This window comes from Spea bombifrons, chromosome 1 (assembly GCF_027358695.1).
Source record: "Spea bombifrons isolate aSpeBom1 chromosome 1, aSpeBom1.2.pri, whole genome shotgun sequence".
In the NCBI taxonomy this organism is placed as follows: Eukaryota; Metazoa; Chordata; class Amphibia; order Anura; family Pelobatidae; genus Spea; species Spea bombifrons.
This window is the reverse complement of record NC_071087.1, coordinates 67,675,308-67,695,178: the sequence shown is the minus strand read 5'-3', so window position 1 is coordinate 67,695,178 and position 19,871 is coordinate 67,675,308. Positions and strand designations below refer to the sequence as shown.

General features: G+C 41.8%; 1 protein-coding gene across 2 annotated transcripts in view; it reads left to right on the top strand.

Moving 5' to 3' along the window:
- CFAP299 (cilia and flagella associated protein 299) overlaps window positions 1-19,871 on the top strand; it is a 230,377-nt gene that overhangs the window by 162,330 nt on the left and 48,176 nt on the right. Inside the window, exon 4 of one of the 2 annotated variants that reach the window (XM_053463225.1) lies at window positions 11,267-11,409. In XM_053463225.1, the coding sequence (XP_053319200.1) occupies window positions 11,267-11,409 (143 nt within the window). Of the gene's footprint in view, window positions 1-11,266; window positions 11,425-19,871 lie in introns of both variants that reach the window. The other variant, XM_053463218.1, reaches the window with a different exon arrangement.

Below are 19,871 nucleotides of genomic sequence, written 5' to 3'. Positions count from 1 at the left end.
TTCAAAAGTGTGAGAAGGTGTTAGTTTGAGGTGTAAATGCATTGCCTTGTACAGCATATACAGTGGGGCAAAAAAGTATTTAGTCAGCTACCAATTGTGCAAGTTCTCCCACTTACAAAGATGATAGAGGCCTGTAATTTTCACCATAGGTACACTTCAACTATGCGAGACAGAATGGGGGGAAAGAATACAGGAAATCACATTGTAGGATTTCTAATGAATTCATTGGTAAATTCCTCGGTAAAATAAGTATTTGTCACCTACAAACAAGCAAGATATCTGGCTCTCACAGACCTGTAACATCTTCTTTAAGAGTCTCCTCTGTCCTCCACTCGTTACCTGTATTAATGGCACCTGTTTGAACTTGTTATCAGTATAAAAGACACCTGTCCATAACCTCAAACAGTCACACTCCAAACCCCACTATGACCAAGACCAAAGAGCTGTCGAAGGACACCAGAAACAAAATTGTAGACCTGCACCAGGCTGGGAAGACTGAATCTGTAATAGGCGAGCAGCTTGGTGTGAAGAAATCAACTGTGGGAGGAATTATTCGAAAATGGAAGACATACAGGACCACTGATAATCTCCCTCGATCTGGGGCTCCACACAAGATCTCACCCCGTGGTGTCAAAATAATCACAAGAACGGTGAGCAAAAATCCCAGAACCACATGAGGGGACCTAGTGAATGACCTGCAGAGAGCTGGGACCAAAGTAACAAAGGCTACCATCAGTAACACACTACTCAAATCATGCAGTGCCAGACGTGTCCCCCTGCTTAAGCCAGTACATGTCCAGGCCTGTCTGAAGTTTGCTAGAGAGCATTTGGATGATCCAGAAGAGGATTGGGTGAATGTCATATGGTCAGATGAAACCAAGGTAGAACTTTTTGGTAGAAACTCAACTCGTCGTGTTTGGAGGAGAAAGAATGCTGAGTTGCATCCAAAGGACACTACGGGTGTGGAAACATCATGCTTTGGGGCTGTTTCTCTGCAAAGGGATCAGGAAAGGCATTGAAGATGAAACGTGGCTGGGTCTTTCAGCATGACAATGATCCCAAACACGCCGCCCGGGCAACGAAGGAGTGGCTTCGTAAGAAGCATTTCAAGGTCCTGGAGTGGCCTAGCCAGTCTCCAGATCTCAACCCCATAGAAAACCTTTGGAGGGAGTTGAAAGTCCGTGTTGCCCAGCGACAGCACCAAAACATCACTGCTCTAGACGAGCTCTGCATGGAGGAAAATCTACCAGCAACCAAAATACCAGCAACAGTGTGTGAAACCTTGTGAAGACTTACAGAAAACGTTTGACCTCTGTCATTGCCAACAAAGGGTATATAACAAAGTATTGATATAAACTTTTGTTATTGACCAAATACTTATCTTCCACCATAATTTGCAAATAAATTCTTTAAAAATCAGACAATGTGATTTATGGACTTTGTTGTCTCATTCTGTCTCTCATAGTTGAAGTGTACCTATAGTGAAAATTACAGGCCTCTCTCATCTTTGTAAGTGGGAGAACTTGCACAATTGGTGGCTGACTAAATACTTTTTTTGCCCCACTGTATGTGGTCATTAGTGTAGTCCTGTGTAGTTACTGACCTACTGAAACTTAGGGCCAGAATTTCTATTATGGCTCCAGTTATTTGGTGGCTCTCTTAGGGGAATAGTTGTAATTCTTTGCAAATGCATTATAGTGAAAAAATGTGGGGTACTTTTAGTTTTATGGAGGGTCAGGTGTTTTTGGTATCTGAGACATAAGAGCAGCAAACAGTGGCCATGGAACTCACCTTTTCACCTGAGAGGTGTGATATGATTACCATAATGGAATGCACCATGAAACATGAACTTCAGAAATATATTGTCTCTGGAGTCACTCAAGGGTTGCTTGGTCTTGAACATTTCTCCAATCGCTTGCCAACAAATCACAGGTGCAAATCATGTGAGCAGGTGAAGCTGTGATTTTGAAAGGTGAGCTATTCTGTGTGGTGAGACACATTATCTGAGACACAGGGGTGTTGCTACTAAAAAGCTGTTAGTTTGTACCATTATATATATGTACTGCATATTTGAACTGCAAAGGATGGAACATTTTTGGTCTACATGATTACAAACTATTATTCATTTTGGCTATTTATTGGATTAAGTCCAGCATCTATTAGTTTGCAACCATTATAAAATTGTTTGTAATGTATCCAAAAAATAACTAAACTTTTTTTTGTGTTGAAAATACCAGATATAGTGAACCCTCCAGTTAAAAAGAAAATATCAGAACTACAGCTTTTCTGTTGATTTTCTTTTTTCTGCCCCAGAAGAGGAAGAGGTATCCCAGCATCCGTATTGGGTGGCTGTATACAATAAAGATTGAGCAGATTCTGGTTCAGCATAACCTAAAGGGCTACAACTGTTAAAAGGACAGTAGTATTAGCAAATTAATCCAGGGAGTCTAATCTAATTGCCACTATGGAATCAAGAAGGATTTTTTTCCCTGTTGTGGCATAACTGATAATTGCCCCAAGTAGGGTTTTTTGCCTTCTTTTGGATCAACTTTAGAACTGGGTATGTGTGAAAGGTTGAACTTGATGGACTTTTTTCAACCTACTATACTATATCTATATATTTCAGCCAGGCTGCCAATGCTAAATCCCTTTTGATAACAAACAGTTTTGTTCCTTGTTTACATTCAGTACTAGTAGTTGTCTGCCTTATTGCATAGGAAAACTTTATATCAAGTCTTTCAAATGGAGCTATATTGCATTCTATACACTCACCAGATGAATATTTCTGTTCCTGAAGAGTGCTTCTGTCTGGGTGCTTCATAGGATCACGATGGACCAAAAAGAACATCAACACATTGGCCGAGGATTTCATGGGGGTGACATGGCCACACACCCTTTCTGCTTCCCTTGGGCCTTCATGTGGGACTTTTTCACAAAGAGATTTTGGTGTTCAATGTTATTACATCACCTTCTACCTAGGTCATTTTAGGATACTCCTGGCTTCAGTTGCATAACCTGGTTATTGATTTAACCTTCCAGGATGTCTTTGATTAAAAGGAGGCCGAAACCCTTCCACCTCATCGTGTTTGTGACTGTCTCATTGACTTACTGCAGGTTGCTGTTCCCCCTCGCGGTAGGGTTTATCTTTTATCTCATGCCAAAACCAAGGCCAGAAAGGATTTATTTGTCGCTCCACCTCTCCTGCTGGGGCCGGATTTTTATTTGTCTCCAAGAAAGATGGTGGACTCAGACCCTGTATTGACTATATTGGACTTAATCGTATAACCATAAAAAATACTTATCCTCTCCCGTAGATTTCAGGACAAACTCAAAGGGTCCAAATTATTTACTAAATATGTTTAAAACTTTTACTCTGGCTATGTGAGGAAAACACTACTCTGAACTAGAACATTTGAGTTTAAGGCATTCTTTGGGTATGTCATTAGTGAGTCTGGTTTTGAAATTGATCCAGATAAACTCTAAGCTCTACTACAATGGTCACAACCCAGTGGATTACAACCTCCACAGAGATTCCTGGGTTTTGCTAATTATTATCGTTGTTTCATTAGGGACTTCTCTAAAGTTGTTGTTGACTGTTACAATTAGTCCTCGGAAGCTGTCAAAGCATTCGGCAAACTCAAAACTCTGTTCTCCTCTGCCCTGGTCTTGATCCATCCTAATATCTCACAGCCTTTTGTGTTAGAAGTAAATGCTTCAGAAGTTTGAGCAGGGGGCTTGTTGTCTTAACGAAATGCTTATGATAAGCCACTCCATCCATGCGGGTTCTTCTCTAAAAATATGTCAAAAAATATATAAAAAAAAAAAATTCCAAAAATCTTGAGTCAAAATACTAGCATTTCAAATACTCAAGGGGTGTCTAAAAATGAATGGTTTGATCAATTGGAGTGGCCGGATTAAAAGATATCCCAAAAAGGGCGTAGGAACAGACTTAACTAGGACACACCCGATAAGTGGGGCTGATTGGGGAGATCACAGATCTCCTTCTAATTGGCTCAACATAAGGGAGTGCGAGGTTTGTAACTTCAGACCTTGGCTTACGTGCTTCCCAATCACTACAGGTCATATCCCTGCGTTTTCCATCAATAGCTGGTGCATAGTGATGAGGGAGCACTAAAGCAGAGGTCTGAAATGACAGACCTAACGCTCCCACCACAGGATGGAGGATGAAGAAAGATGAAAGATGAGAAAGAAATGGGGAGAAAGGGGTGCAAGGGCAGTGTATATGTGTGTGTATGGGCAGTGTATGTGTGTGTGTGGGGGAGGGTGTGGGTGTGTATGGCCAGGTGTGTGTAAGAGCAGTGTAGTCATTTGTGTGTTTGTAAGCTGGTGTATATGTATATATGTGTTTATGGGCAGGTGTGTATGTGTGTGTGAGGGCAGTGTGTGCGTAAATGTGTGTGTATGGTCAGGTGTGTGTGAATGCAGTGTATTTATATATGTGTTAATGGGCAGGTGTGTGTAAAGGCAGCGTGGATAAGCAGGTGTGTGAAAGGGCTGTGTATGTGTATATGTGAGATTATGGACAGATGTGTGTAAAGGCAGTGTGTGTGTGGGCAGTCGTGTCTAATGACAGTGTATGTGTGTGTTTATGGGCAGGTGTTTGTAAAAGGCAGCATGTATGGGCAGTCATGTGTAAGGGCAGCGTATGTGTATATGTGTGTTTACGGGCAGGTATGTGTAAAGCCAGCATGTAAGGGCAGTGTATGTGTGTTTATGTGTAGGTATGGGAAGTGTATAAGTGCATTTTTAATAAAATAACCTCTGTAAAAGAAAATATAGTGGGGGGCACAATATTCAATTCTTGCCTCGGGCTGAAAAAGCTAGCTACAGCTCTGCTCACAACAGACTCTGCCGCTCTGTCTCTGCGCTTATTTGTAAAATATAAAGAAAAGCTTTCAAGAGTTTTTCAAGCTTTTGAAAACTTGCCTTTTAATTATTATGTTAATCCAATAAAAAAGGTATCATTGCATACTGCAGTACTTTTTTTCAGAATTATTTGGGGGCAAACAAAGATGGCACAGACAATCTGTTATTTCCAGGGCTGGTTTTAATTCCCAGTCTGGCCTTGCCTAGCTCCATTATGTTAGACCAATCTATTAAACAAAGCAAACTCACTTCTTATCATACTGCTCATAGTAAACAATAGAATGGTTCCAGCAAGACGCTCTGACTAAAGGACAGGGGCGAGCCTAGGATTAGTGATTAACACCATACACTAACATACAATTACACACACGAGTAAAAATCATGATCTAACACTATACACACATTATACACATAACAGACACACACATGGCAACATCATATTCCCCCAAACACTAACATCTTATAATAACACACAAGCTAGCACCATATGCTCATGCACACACGCTAACACCACACATTTACAAACACTGACGCTGACATGTGGCTAAAGCCATACTGTAAGGCACACGGCACCATACACTTAGGCACGCTAATTTCACACTCTAATACATATTTACGCACATACACATACCATCCATCAACATATAATAGCACTATGCTGTGTATATATATATATATATATATATATATATATAATATCCAACAATAGTTAACGGCACTTCAGAGACTTCTTCAAATAATTACACGAGAAACTCCAGTTTTCTAATCAACGTTTCAGTCTATTTATTATAGACTTTCATCAGGACGTCCTGATATTGGATATTATATGATTTGGTGTTACAGCTACTTGGCATATATATACACACACATACTCTAAAGCTATATATACACTTTATTAGGTACACCTTGTTATTCCCGGGTTGGACCTCCTTTTGCCTTCAGAACTGCCTTCATTCTTCGTGGCATACTTTCAACAAGGTGCTAGAAACATTCCTCAGAGACTTTGGTCCATATGGACATGATGGTATCACGCAGTTGCTGCAGTTTTGTCGGCTGCACATACATGATGCGAATCGCCAATGTCACCACATCCCAAAATGCTCTATTGGATTGAGATCTGGTGACTGTGGAGGCCATTGGAGTACAGTGAACTCATTGTCATGTTGAAGAAAACAGTTTGAGATAAATGTGAGCTTTGTGACATGATGCATTATCCTGGTAGAAGTAGCCATCAGAATATGGGCACACTGTGGTCATGGTCAGCAACAATACTCTGGTAGGCTGTCACATTTAAACGATGCTCAATTGGTAGAAGGGGGCCCAAAGTGTGCCAAGAAAATGTCCCCCACACCATTACACCATCACCACCAGCCTGAACCATTGATACAATCCAGGATGGATCCTTGCTTTCATGTCGTTTATGCCAAAGTCTGACCCTGCCATTTGAATGTCGCAGCTGGAATCGAGACTCATCAGACCAGGCAAAGTTCTTCCAGTCTTCCATCGTCCAATTTTGGTAAGCCTGTGTGAATTGTAGCCTCAGTTTCCTGTTCTTAGCTGACAGGAGTGGCACCTGGTATGGTCCTCTGCTGCTGTAGCCCATCTGCTTCAAGGTTTGACGTGTTGTGCGTTCAGAGATGGTATTCTGCATATCTTGGTTGTAACGAGTGGTTATTTGAGTTACTTTTGCCTTTCTGTCATCTTGAACCAGTCTCCTCTGACATCAACAAGGCATTTTCGTCCACACAACTGCTGCTCACTGGATATTTTCTCTTTTTCAGACCATTCTCTGTAAAACCTAGAGATGGTTGTGCATGAAAATCCCAATAGATCAGCAGTTTCTAAATACATTGAGTTGCTGCCATATGATTGGATGATTAGCTATTTGTGTTAACAAGCAATTTAACAAGTGTACCTAATAAAGTGGCCAGTGAGTGTATATACACTTATCAACCATAACATTATGACCACCTGCCTAACATTGTGTAGGTCCTTTTGCCGTCAAAACAGCCCTGAACCATCGAGGCATGGACTACAGTAGCCCTCTGAAGGTGTCCTGTGGTATCTGGCACCAAGATGTTAGCAACAGTTCCTGTAAGTTACAAAACGGGACCTCTATGCATCATACTTGTTTGCCCAGCACATCCCACAGAGGTTGGGAGAGAGATTGGATTGAGATCTGGGGAATTTGGAGGCCAAGTCAACACCTTGAACTTGTTGTTGTTGTGTTCCTCAAACCATTCCTGAACCGTTTTTGCTTTGTGGCCCGTCCCATTATACTGCTGAAAGAGGCCAATGCCTTCAGGGAATACTGTGTCCGTGAAAGGGTGTACGTGGTCTGGAGTAATGCTTAGGTAGGTGGTACATGTCAAAGTAACATTCACATGAATGGCAGGACCCAAGGTTTCCCAGCAGAACATTGTCCAAAGCATCACACTGCCTCCCCCGACTTAACTTCTTCGCTTACCTGGATAATACATGACATATTCTCCAAATAGGAGGCGCACATGCACCTGACCATCCATGTGACGTAAAAGAAAACATGATTTATCCAACCAGGCACCGTCTTCGTGGTCCAGTTCTTTGAGCTACAGTATTATTATTATTTATTGTTTTATATAGCGCCATCAAATTCCGTAGCGCTTGTCTGTTGGATTAGACTACACGGGCCAGCATTCGCCCCCCTCGTGCATCAATGAGCCCTGGCCGCCCATCACCATGCCCCTCAACTATCCCTTCCTCTGTCCTGCTTTGCAGAGGAAGGGTGAGGCCAGGGCCGGACTGGCCCACCGGGATACCGGGAAATTTCCTGGTGGGCCGGCAGACCAACATTCCAAACAGCTGCTGAGGCAGAGTGCCCCATGATATGCCTTTTAACCCCCTATATGCCGCTCTGCCTCTAGAAATGCCTTTTAACCCCCTATATGCCACTCTGCCTCCAGAAATGCCTAATACCCCCCATGTGCCACTCTGTCCCATGATATGTCTTTTTATCATGGGGCAGAGTGGCATACAGGAGGGTATAAGGCATATCATGGAGACAGAGTGGTATATAGAGGGGTATAAAGCATTTCTGGGGGCAGATGTGCATACCTGGGGGGGCAGGTTGGTAAATAAAAGGAAATAAAAAACAAAAATGTCTCAATAATAGTTTATAGATTATAGATTATTAAATATGAAAAAATAGATTACATGAATTAATAAGGAAATAAAAGTTTCTTACAAGAATATCGTGAAGAATAATGATCACTGTTTTGTTCCACTGAATAAAATGGAACTTTTTCATCTAAAATTTTTTGCAGTAGCAAATGTTTTGATTCCAAAATCAAAGGGCAGTGTACATGTATATGTGTGTGTAAGGGCAGTGTACGTGTATATGTGTGCGTGTAAGGGCAGTATATGTGTATATGTGTGTGTAAAGGCAGTATATGTGTTTACGGGCAGGTGTGTGTAAAGGCAGTGTGTAGGGGTCCTGGGAGGGAGGCTAACATTAGCCTTTTTTAATAAAAAAAAAAATCTCTGCTGCTGTGGACTACTCCTCCAATGATGCTCAGCCAGCATTATGGTGGACACCTGGCTGGCTTGGAATCATAGGAATTTTAGTTCACAGCTAGCATCTGCCGCTTTACTCTTCCTACACTTCCCATGAGGCTCAGCTAGCATCATGGAAGTAATATGTCTGGCTGAGCCTTATAGGAATTCAATTCAATGTGTTGGTTATTTTTAATATGCATGACTGTGCTGACAAAATTGAAGCATCCGAAAGGAAGGTAAGGGGATCCGAAAGGAAGGAAAGGGGATCCGAAAGGAAGGAGAGGGGATCTGAAAGGAAGAAGAGGGGATCCGAAAGGAAGGAAAGCCCAGGCAGGTTGTGGTGGTAGGGGATTCAATAATTCGGAAAACAGACCGTGTAATCTGTAGCTCTGATCGCAGCAACCGAATGGTTTGCTGTCTCCCGGGTGCCCGGGTTCGGCATGTTGCGGACAGAATGGATAGATTATTGGGAGGGGCTGGCGAGGATCCAGCTGTCTTGGTGCACATTGGCACCAATGACATAGTAAGAGGAAGATTGAGTGTCCTAAAAGGTAATTTTAGGGATTTAGGTAGTAAGATTAAGAAAAGGACCTCAAGGTAGTATTCTCAGAGATACTACCTGTGCCATGCGCTACACCAGAAAGGCAGCGGGAGATTAGGCAGCTAAATGCATGGCTGAAGTCTTGGTGTAAGAAGGGGGCTGATTTTGCTTTGGGGTACAATCTCTATAGTCGTGATGGATTGCACCTAAATGCAAGAGGGTCCAATGTGCTTGGGGAGAGAATGGCTAGATGGTTGGAGGAGATTTTAAACTAGGAATGGGGGGGGTAAATACCGGGCTAGACAGCATAGAAAGGGAAGGCAATTTACTTAGTAACCAGGTGGGTGGATCTGGGGGCTTGGTCTATACAGATAATAGGGAGAAGCATATATTTTGCCCCCCAAAGCAAGGATAGAAAGTGATTGCAGCATTAGTGTTAAATGACAAGCTAAAGGTCATGTCTACAAATGCTCGCAGTTTAGGGAATAAGATTCATGAACTTGTAACAGTTGTGGCAACTGAGAATGTTGATATAGTGGCTGTTACTGAGACATGGTATAATGAGAAACATGACTGGGACATATCAATACCGAGGTACTCTTTATATAGAAAAGACAGAAAGGGCAAGAAAGGGGGAGGGGTGGCCCTATATGTGAAAAATAACATAAAATCTAACTTAATACAAGTTGGTGAGGAGAACTTAGAGTCGGTTTGGGTTACAGTACAATTTGGCAAAAGTAAAGTAACTCGCATAGGTGTGATTTATAGACCCCCAGGACAAGTAGAACAACTAGATAATCTACTAGTGGAGGAAATAGCTAAAATGACAGTGAAGGAGGATGTTATAATCATGGGTGACTTTAATCTCCCTGATGTGAACTGGAAAACGAAAGTAGCTGGTTGTACCTGGAGTGCGGATATTCTAAACTCCTTACTGGAATTATCTTTAAAACAGGTAGTTGAGGAACCAACTCGTAAGGAGGCCACATTGGATTTAGTGTTCACAAATGGAGATTTGTTAACAGATATTTTTGTAGGTGATAGTTTGGGATCTAGTGATCATCAGTCTGTGTGGTTTAATATACGAACAGTGACTGAGTCACACTACACAAAAACAAAAGTTTTAGATTTTAGAAAAGCTGACTTTTCTAAAATGAGAATATGTATAGAGGAGTTGTTATCAGGCTGGGACAATTTAAATGGTGTTCAGGAGAAGTGGGATTTTGTAAAAGCTGTATTATTGAAGATAACAGAAAATTGTATTAGGCTGGTCAGTAAAAGATTAAAGAAACCGCTGTGGTACTCTGCAGAAGTGGCCAAAATCGTAAAAGACAAGAAGTTAGTCTTTAGTAGAGAAAAAAATACCCAAAGTGAGAAGATAGACAGATCTATAAAATCAGGCAGAAAGAGGCAAAGAAAGTTATAAGATCTGCCAAATCAGATGCAGAAGAGCGAATTACCCTGTCAGTAAAAAATGGAGATAAAACATTTTTTAGATATATAAATGAGAAAAAGGAAAGTTAAACAAGGATTAGTTAGACTAAAAACAAAAGCAATATATGTAGAAGAGGATAAAGGTTTAGCTGACTGCCTCAATGAATATTTCTGTTCAGTTTTTACAGATGAAAATGAGGGAATGGGACCTCAGTTGGGAAAAAAGACTGAATCATTTGAAATATGTGAGTTTATCAAGGCGGATGTTCTACTTCAGTTGTCTAGGGTAAAGACAAATAAGTCGATGGGGCCTGATGGGATACACCCCAAGTTATTAAAAGAGCTTGGGGGTGTACTAGCAAAACCGTTAACTGGTGAGATATTTTGCTATGGCTTCCCATGTTTCAAATTCAGGTAGGGGACAGGAAGTGTGATAACACATACTTTGGGTGAATGAAGGGATGCAATGCAGTCTTTACAGATGTATCTTGAGCAGTGGAGGAAATCTAAATCAATTGTCCCTGCTTTGTGTTTGGTCCAAGGAAATGGGAGGTTGATGTTTTGAAAATGTAAAAAACTTAAAGAGTAAACATTAAGTAGATATAAATGTATATAGTGATAAATTATGTATTGGCATTTGGTTATGACTTTATTAAATGTATTAATCTTAAAAAAGCCACTTACTGGCCACCCCTTATTCTTAGAGTTTATATATTTGATATATTAAAATAGTTTCTTCTTAATGACCATCCGTGAATATTTGCAATGAAAGTGGGAAATAACAGACAGGTTGATGCATCGTATTCCACTATTATCGTGAAAGTGATATACTCTGTTTTTATTTATTAAGTTTTTATTTTCTTTTTTCAGTCCATCATCTTTATCAGAGATAAAAATGTCCATGGACAAGAGATATCTGGGTATATTGATTTTTCTCAGCGGCTAAAGACTGAGGATTTTGACGTCTACTTTACTGGCAAAAAGAAACTTCTCCCACGTCCTACAGACTTAAGGTTTTTATTAAAAATGTAACTGTTCAATATTTGTAAGACATATGACCGATGTAATATTTGCTACCAAAATACAGTAACATTTAATTAACATTTAGATGTAAGGAAGTATTACTTTACTGAGAGGGTGGCAGCCCTCCTGGCAGGAGTGGTAGAGGGTAACATGGCAAGGGAATTTGAACAAGCATGAGATAAGTATATGAATATATGGAATCTAAGGACAGACCAATGACCAAATAAGGTTTGTGTCTTTAAAGAAGAAAAAATGGTTGGGCCAAATGTTTTTTATCTGTAACAATCTGTAAAATCTCCATTGATCAACTGCTAAGCAACTTTCTCTCATAATCATAGAGCTGCAATATGATTCCATGTCATCATGGGCAGGGTACCATTACAAAGTTAGCCATTTCAAGGAGCTCATCTCTGGTCCAGTATAGGTAGTGTGATGCGTACACCTTGCCTCAGTAAACAGATACCCATGGAGGCATGGAGGCTTCCGTGACATGGCCCTCAAAGAACTTTTGTAACCTAAGAGCCAATTAACGTGGTGACACTGTTTCATTATAAAAACATGTTAACATCATGGATAACTTACATTGTTTTTTGACATACAACATTTTAGCTATTCTCTTTTTGTGTCTGTGAGTGTGTCAAAACACACCTTATGTGTATATCAGCCATCTTAAATTCCTAAGGTCAGTATTTGCATTTACTTGCCTCTGTCTATTTATAAAGTTTCTAATTCTTGGTGATTGAGGTGTGCGAGAAAAAGAAAAGACAACTTCAGGACTAGAAAACTGATAGATGATACTGTCTGGTATCTCAGGCTGTTACTGATCATAGATTCTGTTTACTTTTAAATGGAATATCCTTATAAAGGTGACAGCTTCCATTTATATTGTATGATAGGTAGATAACCAGATGCCTACAAATCAGGAATCCATAAAACAAATTAACCTATAAAAAGGAAATACATGTTAATGGTCCTTTAAGATTGTCTGTTTACTATACAAATGTTGTGAGTATTAATAATAAATTCCTGATCCAGTTACATTAATCAGCTCATCGTGTGTAGAAGGATACCATTGGTCTTGTAGAAATATTTTGGCACTGCTTTGCAGCAGAGATAAGCAAATCTCCCATGTTTTTAAGAAACTGATAAAATAGTTGTGTTTTGTAAAACACAAGAGAGGAAAATGAGCTGAGGTATTTAGGTCCAAAAGAGGAGCATTTGGAACATAGAAAAGGAACACTTGGGTGGTGAACTTTAGTGTACCTCCTGTTATCATGGCTCATGGCTGCTGCGTATCCTTCCTGAGCACCAAAGGTAATTGCGTGGGAGTTTAGTGCACTGAATGAGGAGTAGAAAGCATATCTGACAACCACAGGGCAAATTTATTGCAGTTATCTGTGGTACTCACAAACAAAGTCTTCCACAGAGCCCCTTTGCCATTTAAGGTTAGTCTGTCTTTCATTATACAACAAAGCCTCACAGATCTTAATTAAAAGACTTACACTGTAATATTTTTTGTTGAAATGTCTAGAGGTGCTGTTGGAGTAGCAGGAGTATTAACCATTGTTCTCTCCAGTTTGCTTGTGCTGTACCTATGACCATCTCTACCCCTTTTAGGTCTCACCCAATTTAACACCTGCTTATTCATTTTTAAAATTCCAGGTGATCTGGAAAATAAATCCAGCACTCATGTTTAAATATATTGTTTGTGAGTATTATAATGTTCTGGTTTTTTTTTTATTTTTTTTTAATGAACCATATACTGCATCCGTTAAGTTTACCAACCACCTATTATATTCCTTTGAAGTATTCCATCATTCATACTATGTAATTCTAATAATTTCAGACATTATATCTTTACTTCATTGACTTGCTTTGTTGATTCCATATTACAGCACATGGAATCCTTTGTAGTTGGTCAAACCAATACTTATGTGAATTGCCAAGTTATCCAGTGACTGGAGACTCGAGCCAAAGTTAAGGAGGTCTTTAATTGTGGTTGTGGTTTGAAAGGATTTAAATACAGAATTGGCTGGATTTACTTAACCTCAGTTATGTAAACCACAAAACTTTCAACTATCTTGCAATCTTTTTATAATGGACAAGAGATTTTTAACTATACTTAGTATAACTTCTATATTGTGTTTTATGTTTTGTAATAACCTCAAAAATATTATTTTATTGCACTACTCTACACTTAAAAATTTAGTAGGAAAAAAACATGGCAACTGTAGCTTTCACATCTTTTAGCTTGGCAAAATTAATTTATAAAGTGACATGCACAGCAGGGTAGGAGACACTGGAGTCAGGTAGGACCTGACGGTAACAATAACATGGTGAAAGTAGCCGAGGTCAGCATACCAGGAATCAGGATCAACGAATAACCAGCCAAGGTCAGGATATCAGAGAATCAGCGTCAACGAGAAAACAAGCCAAGGTCAACCACATAAGGATTGAAGAGGATAAAGTGTGATTGTGTTTGATGTAATTTCCCATTATGAAGGCCTGCAGTTCTGGAGTTGCCAGTTAGATGGTCAGGAATGGGAACAGAATCCTCTGTTGCCGTCCTCTGGTGCCGTCCATGACTGCCGCATGGAGGAGAAAGAGGGTCTCCCTCTCCTGCGTGACTGCTGCAGTTGTGGAATGGAGGAGGGTCTCCCCTTCCTCTGTAGGGACTGCTGCTGCAGCGGTTGAGAGGTGAAGGGGAGTCAAGCCCTTCTCCATGGAGGCTGTTGCTATGACAGTCGCAAAGTGAGGGTGGGTCTCCATCTTCACCATATTGGCTGCTGCTGGAGTGGTTGCAAAGTGGAGGGAGGTCTCCTTTTTCTCTGCGGCAGTTGTGTGTGTGTGTATATATATATATATATATATATATATATATATATATATATATATATACAGTACCTCACAAAAGTGAGTACACCCCTCACATTTTTGTAAATATTTTATTATATCTTTTCATGTGATAATACTGAAGAAATGACACTCTGCTACAATGTAAAGTAGTGAGTGTTCAGCCAGTATAACAGTGTAAATTTGCAGTCCCCTCAAAATAACTTAACACACAGCCATTAATGTCTAAACCTTGGCAACAAAAGTGAGTACACCCCTAAGTGGAAATGTCCAAATTGGGCCCAAAGTGTCAATATTTTGTGTGGCCACGATTATTTTCCAGCACTGCCTTAACCCTGTTAGGCATGGAGTTCACCAGAGCTTCACAGGTTGCCACTGGAGTGCTCTTCCACTCCTCCATGATGGAGCTGGTGGATGTTAGAGACCTTGCGCTCCCCCACCTTCCGTTTGAGGATGCCCCACAGATGCTCAATAGGGTTTAGGTCTGGAGACATGCTTGGCCAGTCCATTACCTTTACCCTCAGCTTCTTTAGCAAGGCAGTGGTTGTCTTGGAGGTCGGTTTGGGGTCGTTATGTTGGAATATTGCCCTGCGGTCCAGTCTCTGAAGGGAGGGGATCATGCTCTGCTTCAGTATGTCACAGTACATGTTGGCATTCATGGTTCCCTCAAGGAAATGTAGCTCCCCATTGCCGGCAGCACTCATGTAGTAAGATACACTTGTCTTTGTATTCCTCACCTGGTTGCAGCCACACACGCTTGACACCATCTGAACCAAATAAGCTTATCTTGGTCTCATCGGACCACAGGACATGGTTCCAGTAATCTCTTGTGCATCATCGTTAGAAGAGGCATCCTTCTGGGACGACAGCCATGCAGATCAATTTGATGCAGTGTTTGGTGTATGATCTTAGCACTGACAGGCTGACCCCCCACCCCTTCAACCTCTGCAGCAATGCTGGCAGCACTCATACATCTATTTCCCAAAGACAACCTCTTCTTATAGCCTAGGCATCTAGGCTATATAACCTAGGCATACATCTTTATGTAGAGCAACATTTTTTTCAGATCCTCAGAGAGTTCTTTGCCATGAGGTGCCAGTATGAGAGACTGTGAGAGTGATAAACCAAATTTAACACACCTGCTCCCCATTCACGCCTGAAACCTTGTAACACTAACGAGTCACATGACAAAGGGGAGGGGAAATGGCTAATTGGGCCCAATTTCGACATTTCCACTTTTGTTGCCAAGGTTTAGACATTAATGGCTGTGTGTTGAATTATTTTGAGGGGACAGCAAATTTACACTACACACAGGCTGTACACTCACTACTCTACATTGTAGCAGAGTGTAATTTCTTCATGAAAAGATATAATAAAATATTTACAAAAATGTGAGGGGTGTACTCACTTTTGTGAGATACTGTGTGTATATATATTGTGAGGTAGGTCTGGGATCGCCCCTCGCTGAGGTCAAGGGACAAGCGCTGTCTTCATTCAATCCAGGCACACAGCAGTAAATTCGTGCAATCTGACACAGGGTCAGGTTTATTAGAAAGGATGCAGGGACAAAAGAAATATAACAGTAACAAAAGAAACACCTTGCCTGTCCGGCACTTACTATACATAGGATGTCCCTCACTACCAGCTGGAGAGCTTCTCTCTGCCAACTTAACATAACATAATATGTCCAGCAACCTTTACTCACAGGTCTCTTCCACAGACAGGCTTTCTGTGTCCTCAGTCAGAGAGAGCTACCTGCCCTCCTGGTTTCCCTTTTATATCCACCCTCTAATTCACTTAATTAATCACCTAGCAGGTGGAAGTCTCAGGTGTTACTCCACATAGGAAAGGAATCTAGGAGAAACATACCTCCCTTCTACCACCAATCCTACATGACTGTCACATATCCCCCCCCTCAGCTCAGGCCCCCGGGAATGAGCATCAGGAACCGCAAGACAGTGCACACGTGACAGTGCGTCCGCATTTCCCTGCAGCCGACCAGACCTGTGCTCCACTGTAAAATTGTAGGCCTGCAGAGCTAGAAACCATCTAGTCACTCTGCTATTTTTCTCCTTATTCAGGTACATCCATTTCAGAGGGGCATGGTCAGTGACCAACCTAAACTTCCTTCCCAACAAATAGTACCTGAGGGACTCAAGGGCCCATTTAATAGCCAGACATTCCCTCTCCACAATTGCATACCTTCTCTCGTGCTTATTCAACTGCCTGCTTAAATAAAGCACCGGATGTTCCTCTCCATTCCTGATTTGCGACAAGACAGCCCCTATTCCTGTCTCAGAGGCATCTGTTTGTACCACAAATTCTTTTTTAAAATCAGGCGTGATCAAGATCGGCTGGGAACAAAGGGCCAATTTCAGAGTTTGGAACGCTTTTTCAGCGTCAGGGTTCCACCTTATCATTACTGAGTCTTTTCCCTTGGTGAGATCAGTCAGGGGACCCGCCATGGCCGCAAAATGGGGTATGAACCTTCTATAATAACCGGCAATACCCAGGAATGCCCTCACCTGTTTTTTATTCACCGGTTGGGGCCAACGTAGGATTGCCTCAAGTTTGTCAACCTGGGGCTTGATTATACCTCTTCCTATTATGTAACCCAAATATTTTGCTTCTTCTAACCCAATGCAACATTTTTTTGGGTTTGCTGTCAGACCTGCTTCCTGTAAACCGTCAATGACTGCCTGTACGTTCAATAGGTGTGTCTCCCAGTCATGGCTATGTATCACTATATCATCCAGATAGGCAGAGGCATATTGCCTATGCGGTCTTAACACTCTATCCATTAACCTTTGGAAGGTGGCAGGGGCCCCATGTAGGCCAAAGGGCATATTTACATATTGGAACAAGCCGTCAGGTGTGGAAAATGCTGTCTTTTCTTTGGCAGTGTCCGTCAGGGGAATCTGCCAATAACCTTTTGTCAGATCTAAAGTTGTGATGTAGCGAGCTGTTCCCAGTCGGTCTATGAGCTCATCCACCCGTGGCATAGGATATGCATCAAACTTAGACACCGAGTTTAACTTCCTAAAGTCGTTACAGAATCTTATAGTACCGTCCGGTTTCGGAATTAACACAATTGGGCTGGACCACTCACTATGGGACTCTTCGATCACCCCCAATTCCAGCATCTCCTTTACCTCCTTAGACACTGCCTCTCGTCTAGCCTCAGGGATTCTATAGGGCCTTACATGTACCTTTACTCCAGGATCCGTTATGATGTCATGCTTTATGAGGGGGGTCTGCCCTGGTTGTTCAGAAAAGAAATTTTTATTACGAAACACCAATTGTCTAGCCTCTTTCTTCTGTCTGTCAGACAGAGACTCAGCTATATTAACATGTGGTATTACGGAGCCATCACACACTGAAAAAACACCTGTCGTAGCCAGAGCTGGCCTGTCTTTCCAAGCCTTGAGCAGATTCACATGGTATATCTGCTCAGGTTTTCTTTTACCTGGTTGGTGTACTTTATAATTCACTTCACCTACTCTTTCTATTATAGTGAAAGGACCCTGCCATTTAGCTAGGAACTTGCTCTCTATGGAAGGGACAAGTACCAACACGCGATCCCCTGGTGCAAATGTACGGATCTTAGCACCCCTATCATAAACCCTTTTTTGTATTCCTTGAGCCTGTTCTAGGTGTTTTTTCACAATTGGCATCACAGCTGCAATTCTGTCCTGCATTTGCGAAACATGTTCTATTACACTTTTGTAGGGAGTGACCTGTCCTTCCCAAGTTTCTTTAGCCACATCCAACAACCCACGTGGATGTCTACCATATACCAGCTCAAATGGTGAATACCCTGTAGATGACTGAGGCACTTCTCTTACCGCAAACATTAGATACGGAAGCAAAAAGTCCCAATTTTTCCCGTCTTTGTCCACTACTTTCTTTAACATCTGCTTAAGAGTCTTATTAAATCTCTCCACTAAACCATCAGTTTGAGGGTGATAGACTGAGGTACGTAGTTGAGACACCTTAAACAATTTACAAAGTTCCTTCATCACGTTAGACATAAAGGGGGTTCCTTGATCGGTAAGTATTTCTTTTGGAATGCCTACCCTACTGAAAACCTGAACCAACTCCTTTGCAATGGTCTTAGACGACGTATTGCGCAAAGGTATGGCCTCTGGATAGCGTGTAGCATAGTCCATTATGACTAAAATATGTTGGTGACCACGGGCTGACCTTATCAGGGGACCAACCAAATCCATCCCAATCCGTTCAAAGGGTACTTCGATTATCGGTAAGGGAACTAAGGGGCTACGGAAATGAGGCATAGGTGCATACATCTGACACTCGGGGCAGGATTCACAATACTCTTTTATATCACGATGCATGCCAGGCCAGCAGAATCTTAGCAATATTCTCTCTGTAGTTTTCTGGATCCCCAAATGGCCACCCACAATGTGCCCGTGTGCCAAATCTAATACTGTCCTCCTATAGGCCTTTGGAACCACTAGCTGATGCACGGTATCCTCCCCTTTTTTATCAACTTGGTATAGTAAATCATTTTCCAGGACCATATAGGGAAAAGCAAGCCTAGCTCCAGGCTCCACATGTACCCCATTAACTACTTTTACGTTTTCTCTGGCGTGAGTCAGTGTAGGGTCCCTCAACTGCTCACTTTGAAAGTCGTCTTTTCTGACCTCTAAATCAGCTATACATGGCTGTGGGATCCCTTGAGTTTCTGTCTCTGACAGGGGGTTTTCCAAGTCCCCTGCCATAACAGTAAAGGGAAAGGATAGGGGCCTTTCTGCCGACACCCCAACTACATCCTCCGTTGGGGAACTCTCAAATGGTTCAGGGCTTAGGTTAGCCGGTGAAGGCCTAACAGGGGCGCCATCTTTAACCACAAGATTGTTCTCCCATAATTTCCAAAAATAAGGAAAATCCCTTCCCAGAATAACCTCATGCATTAAGGCGGGGACTACCCCCACCTTGTGACACACGGAACCATAGGGAGTTGAAATACAAGCTACAGCAGTTTGGTACTCACAAGTATCCCCATGTACACAAGTTACTGTGAAAGTGTCGGGTTGCCTGTTAGAAGAACCTATGAGGCTGGCCTTTATTAGACTTACTACACTCCCGGAGTCTAACAAAGCCACCACCTTTTTATCATCCACTGTCAGCTCACACAGGTGTCTGTTAGAACCTTCTGAGCTGATAGCAGTACACACTACTTGAGCAAACATAGACATACGTTTCTTCAAAAAGGCTGCATCACACTGCATAGGTTCAACAGTCCCAGGACAGTTCATAGCAATATGACCCAACTCATGGCAACGAAAACATCTTATATCTCTGCTTTGTCCATAATCCTGCAGGTTAGGTTTTCCTGAGCCCACAGTCTCATCCTTATCACGGAAAGTCTTTACATTCTTCCCAGCTCCCATAAACCCCAGAACAGTCTTACCAGGAACTCTTGCCATCCGGACGGTTGAGCGCTGGGTGCCACACAACAGCTCGCCAGCAGCAGAATACCGTTCCACAAGATCCACAAGCTGGTCTGCTGTTTTAGGATCTCCATGGCTTACCCACTTTCTTAATGCTGGGGGTAGAGCCCTTAGGTATCGGTCCA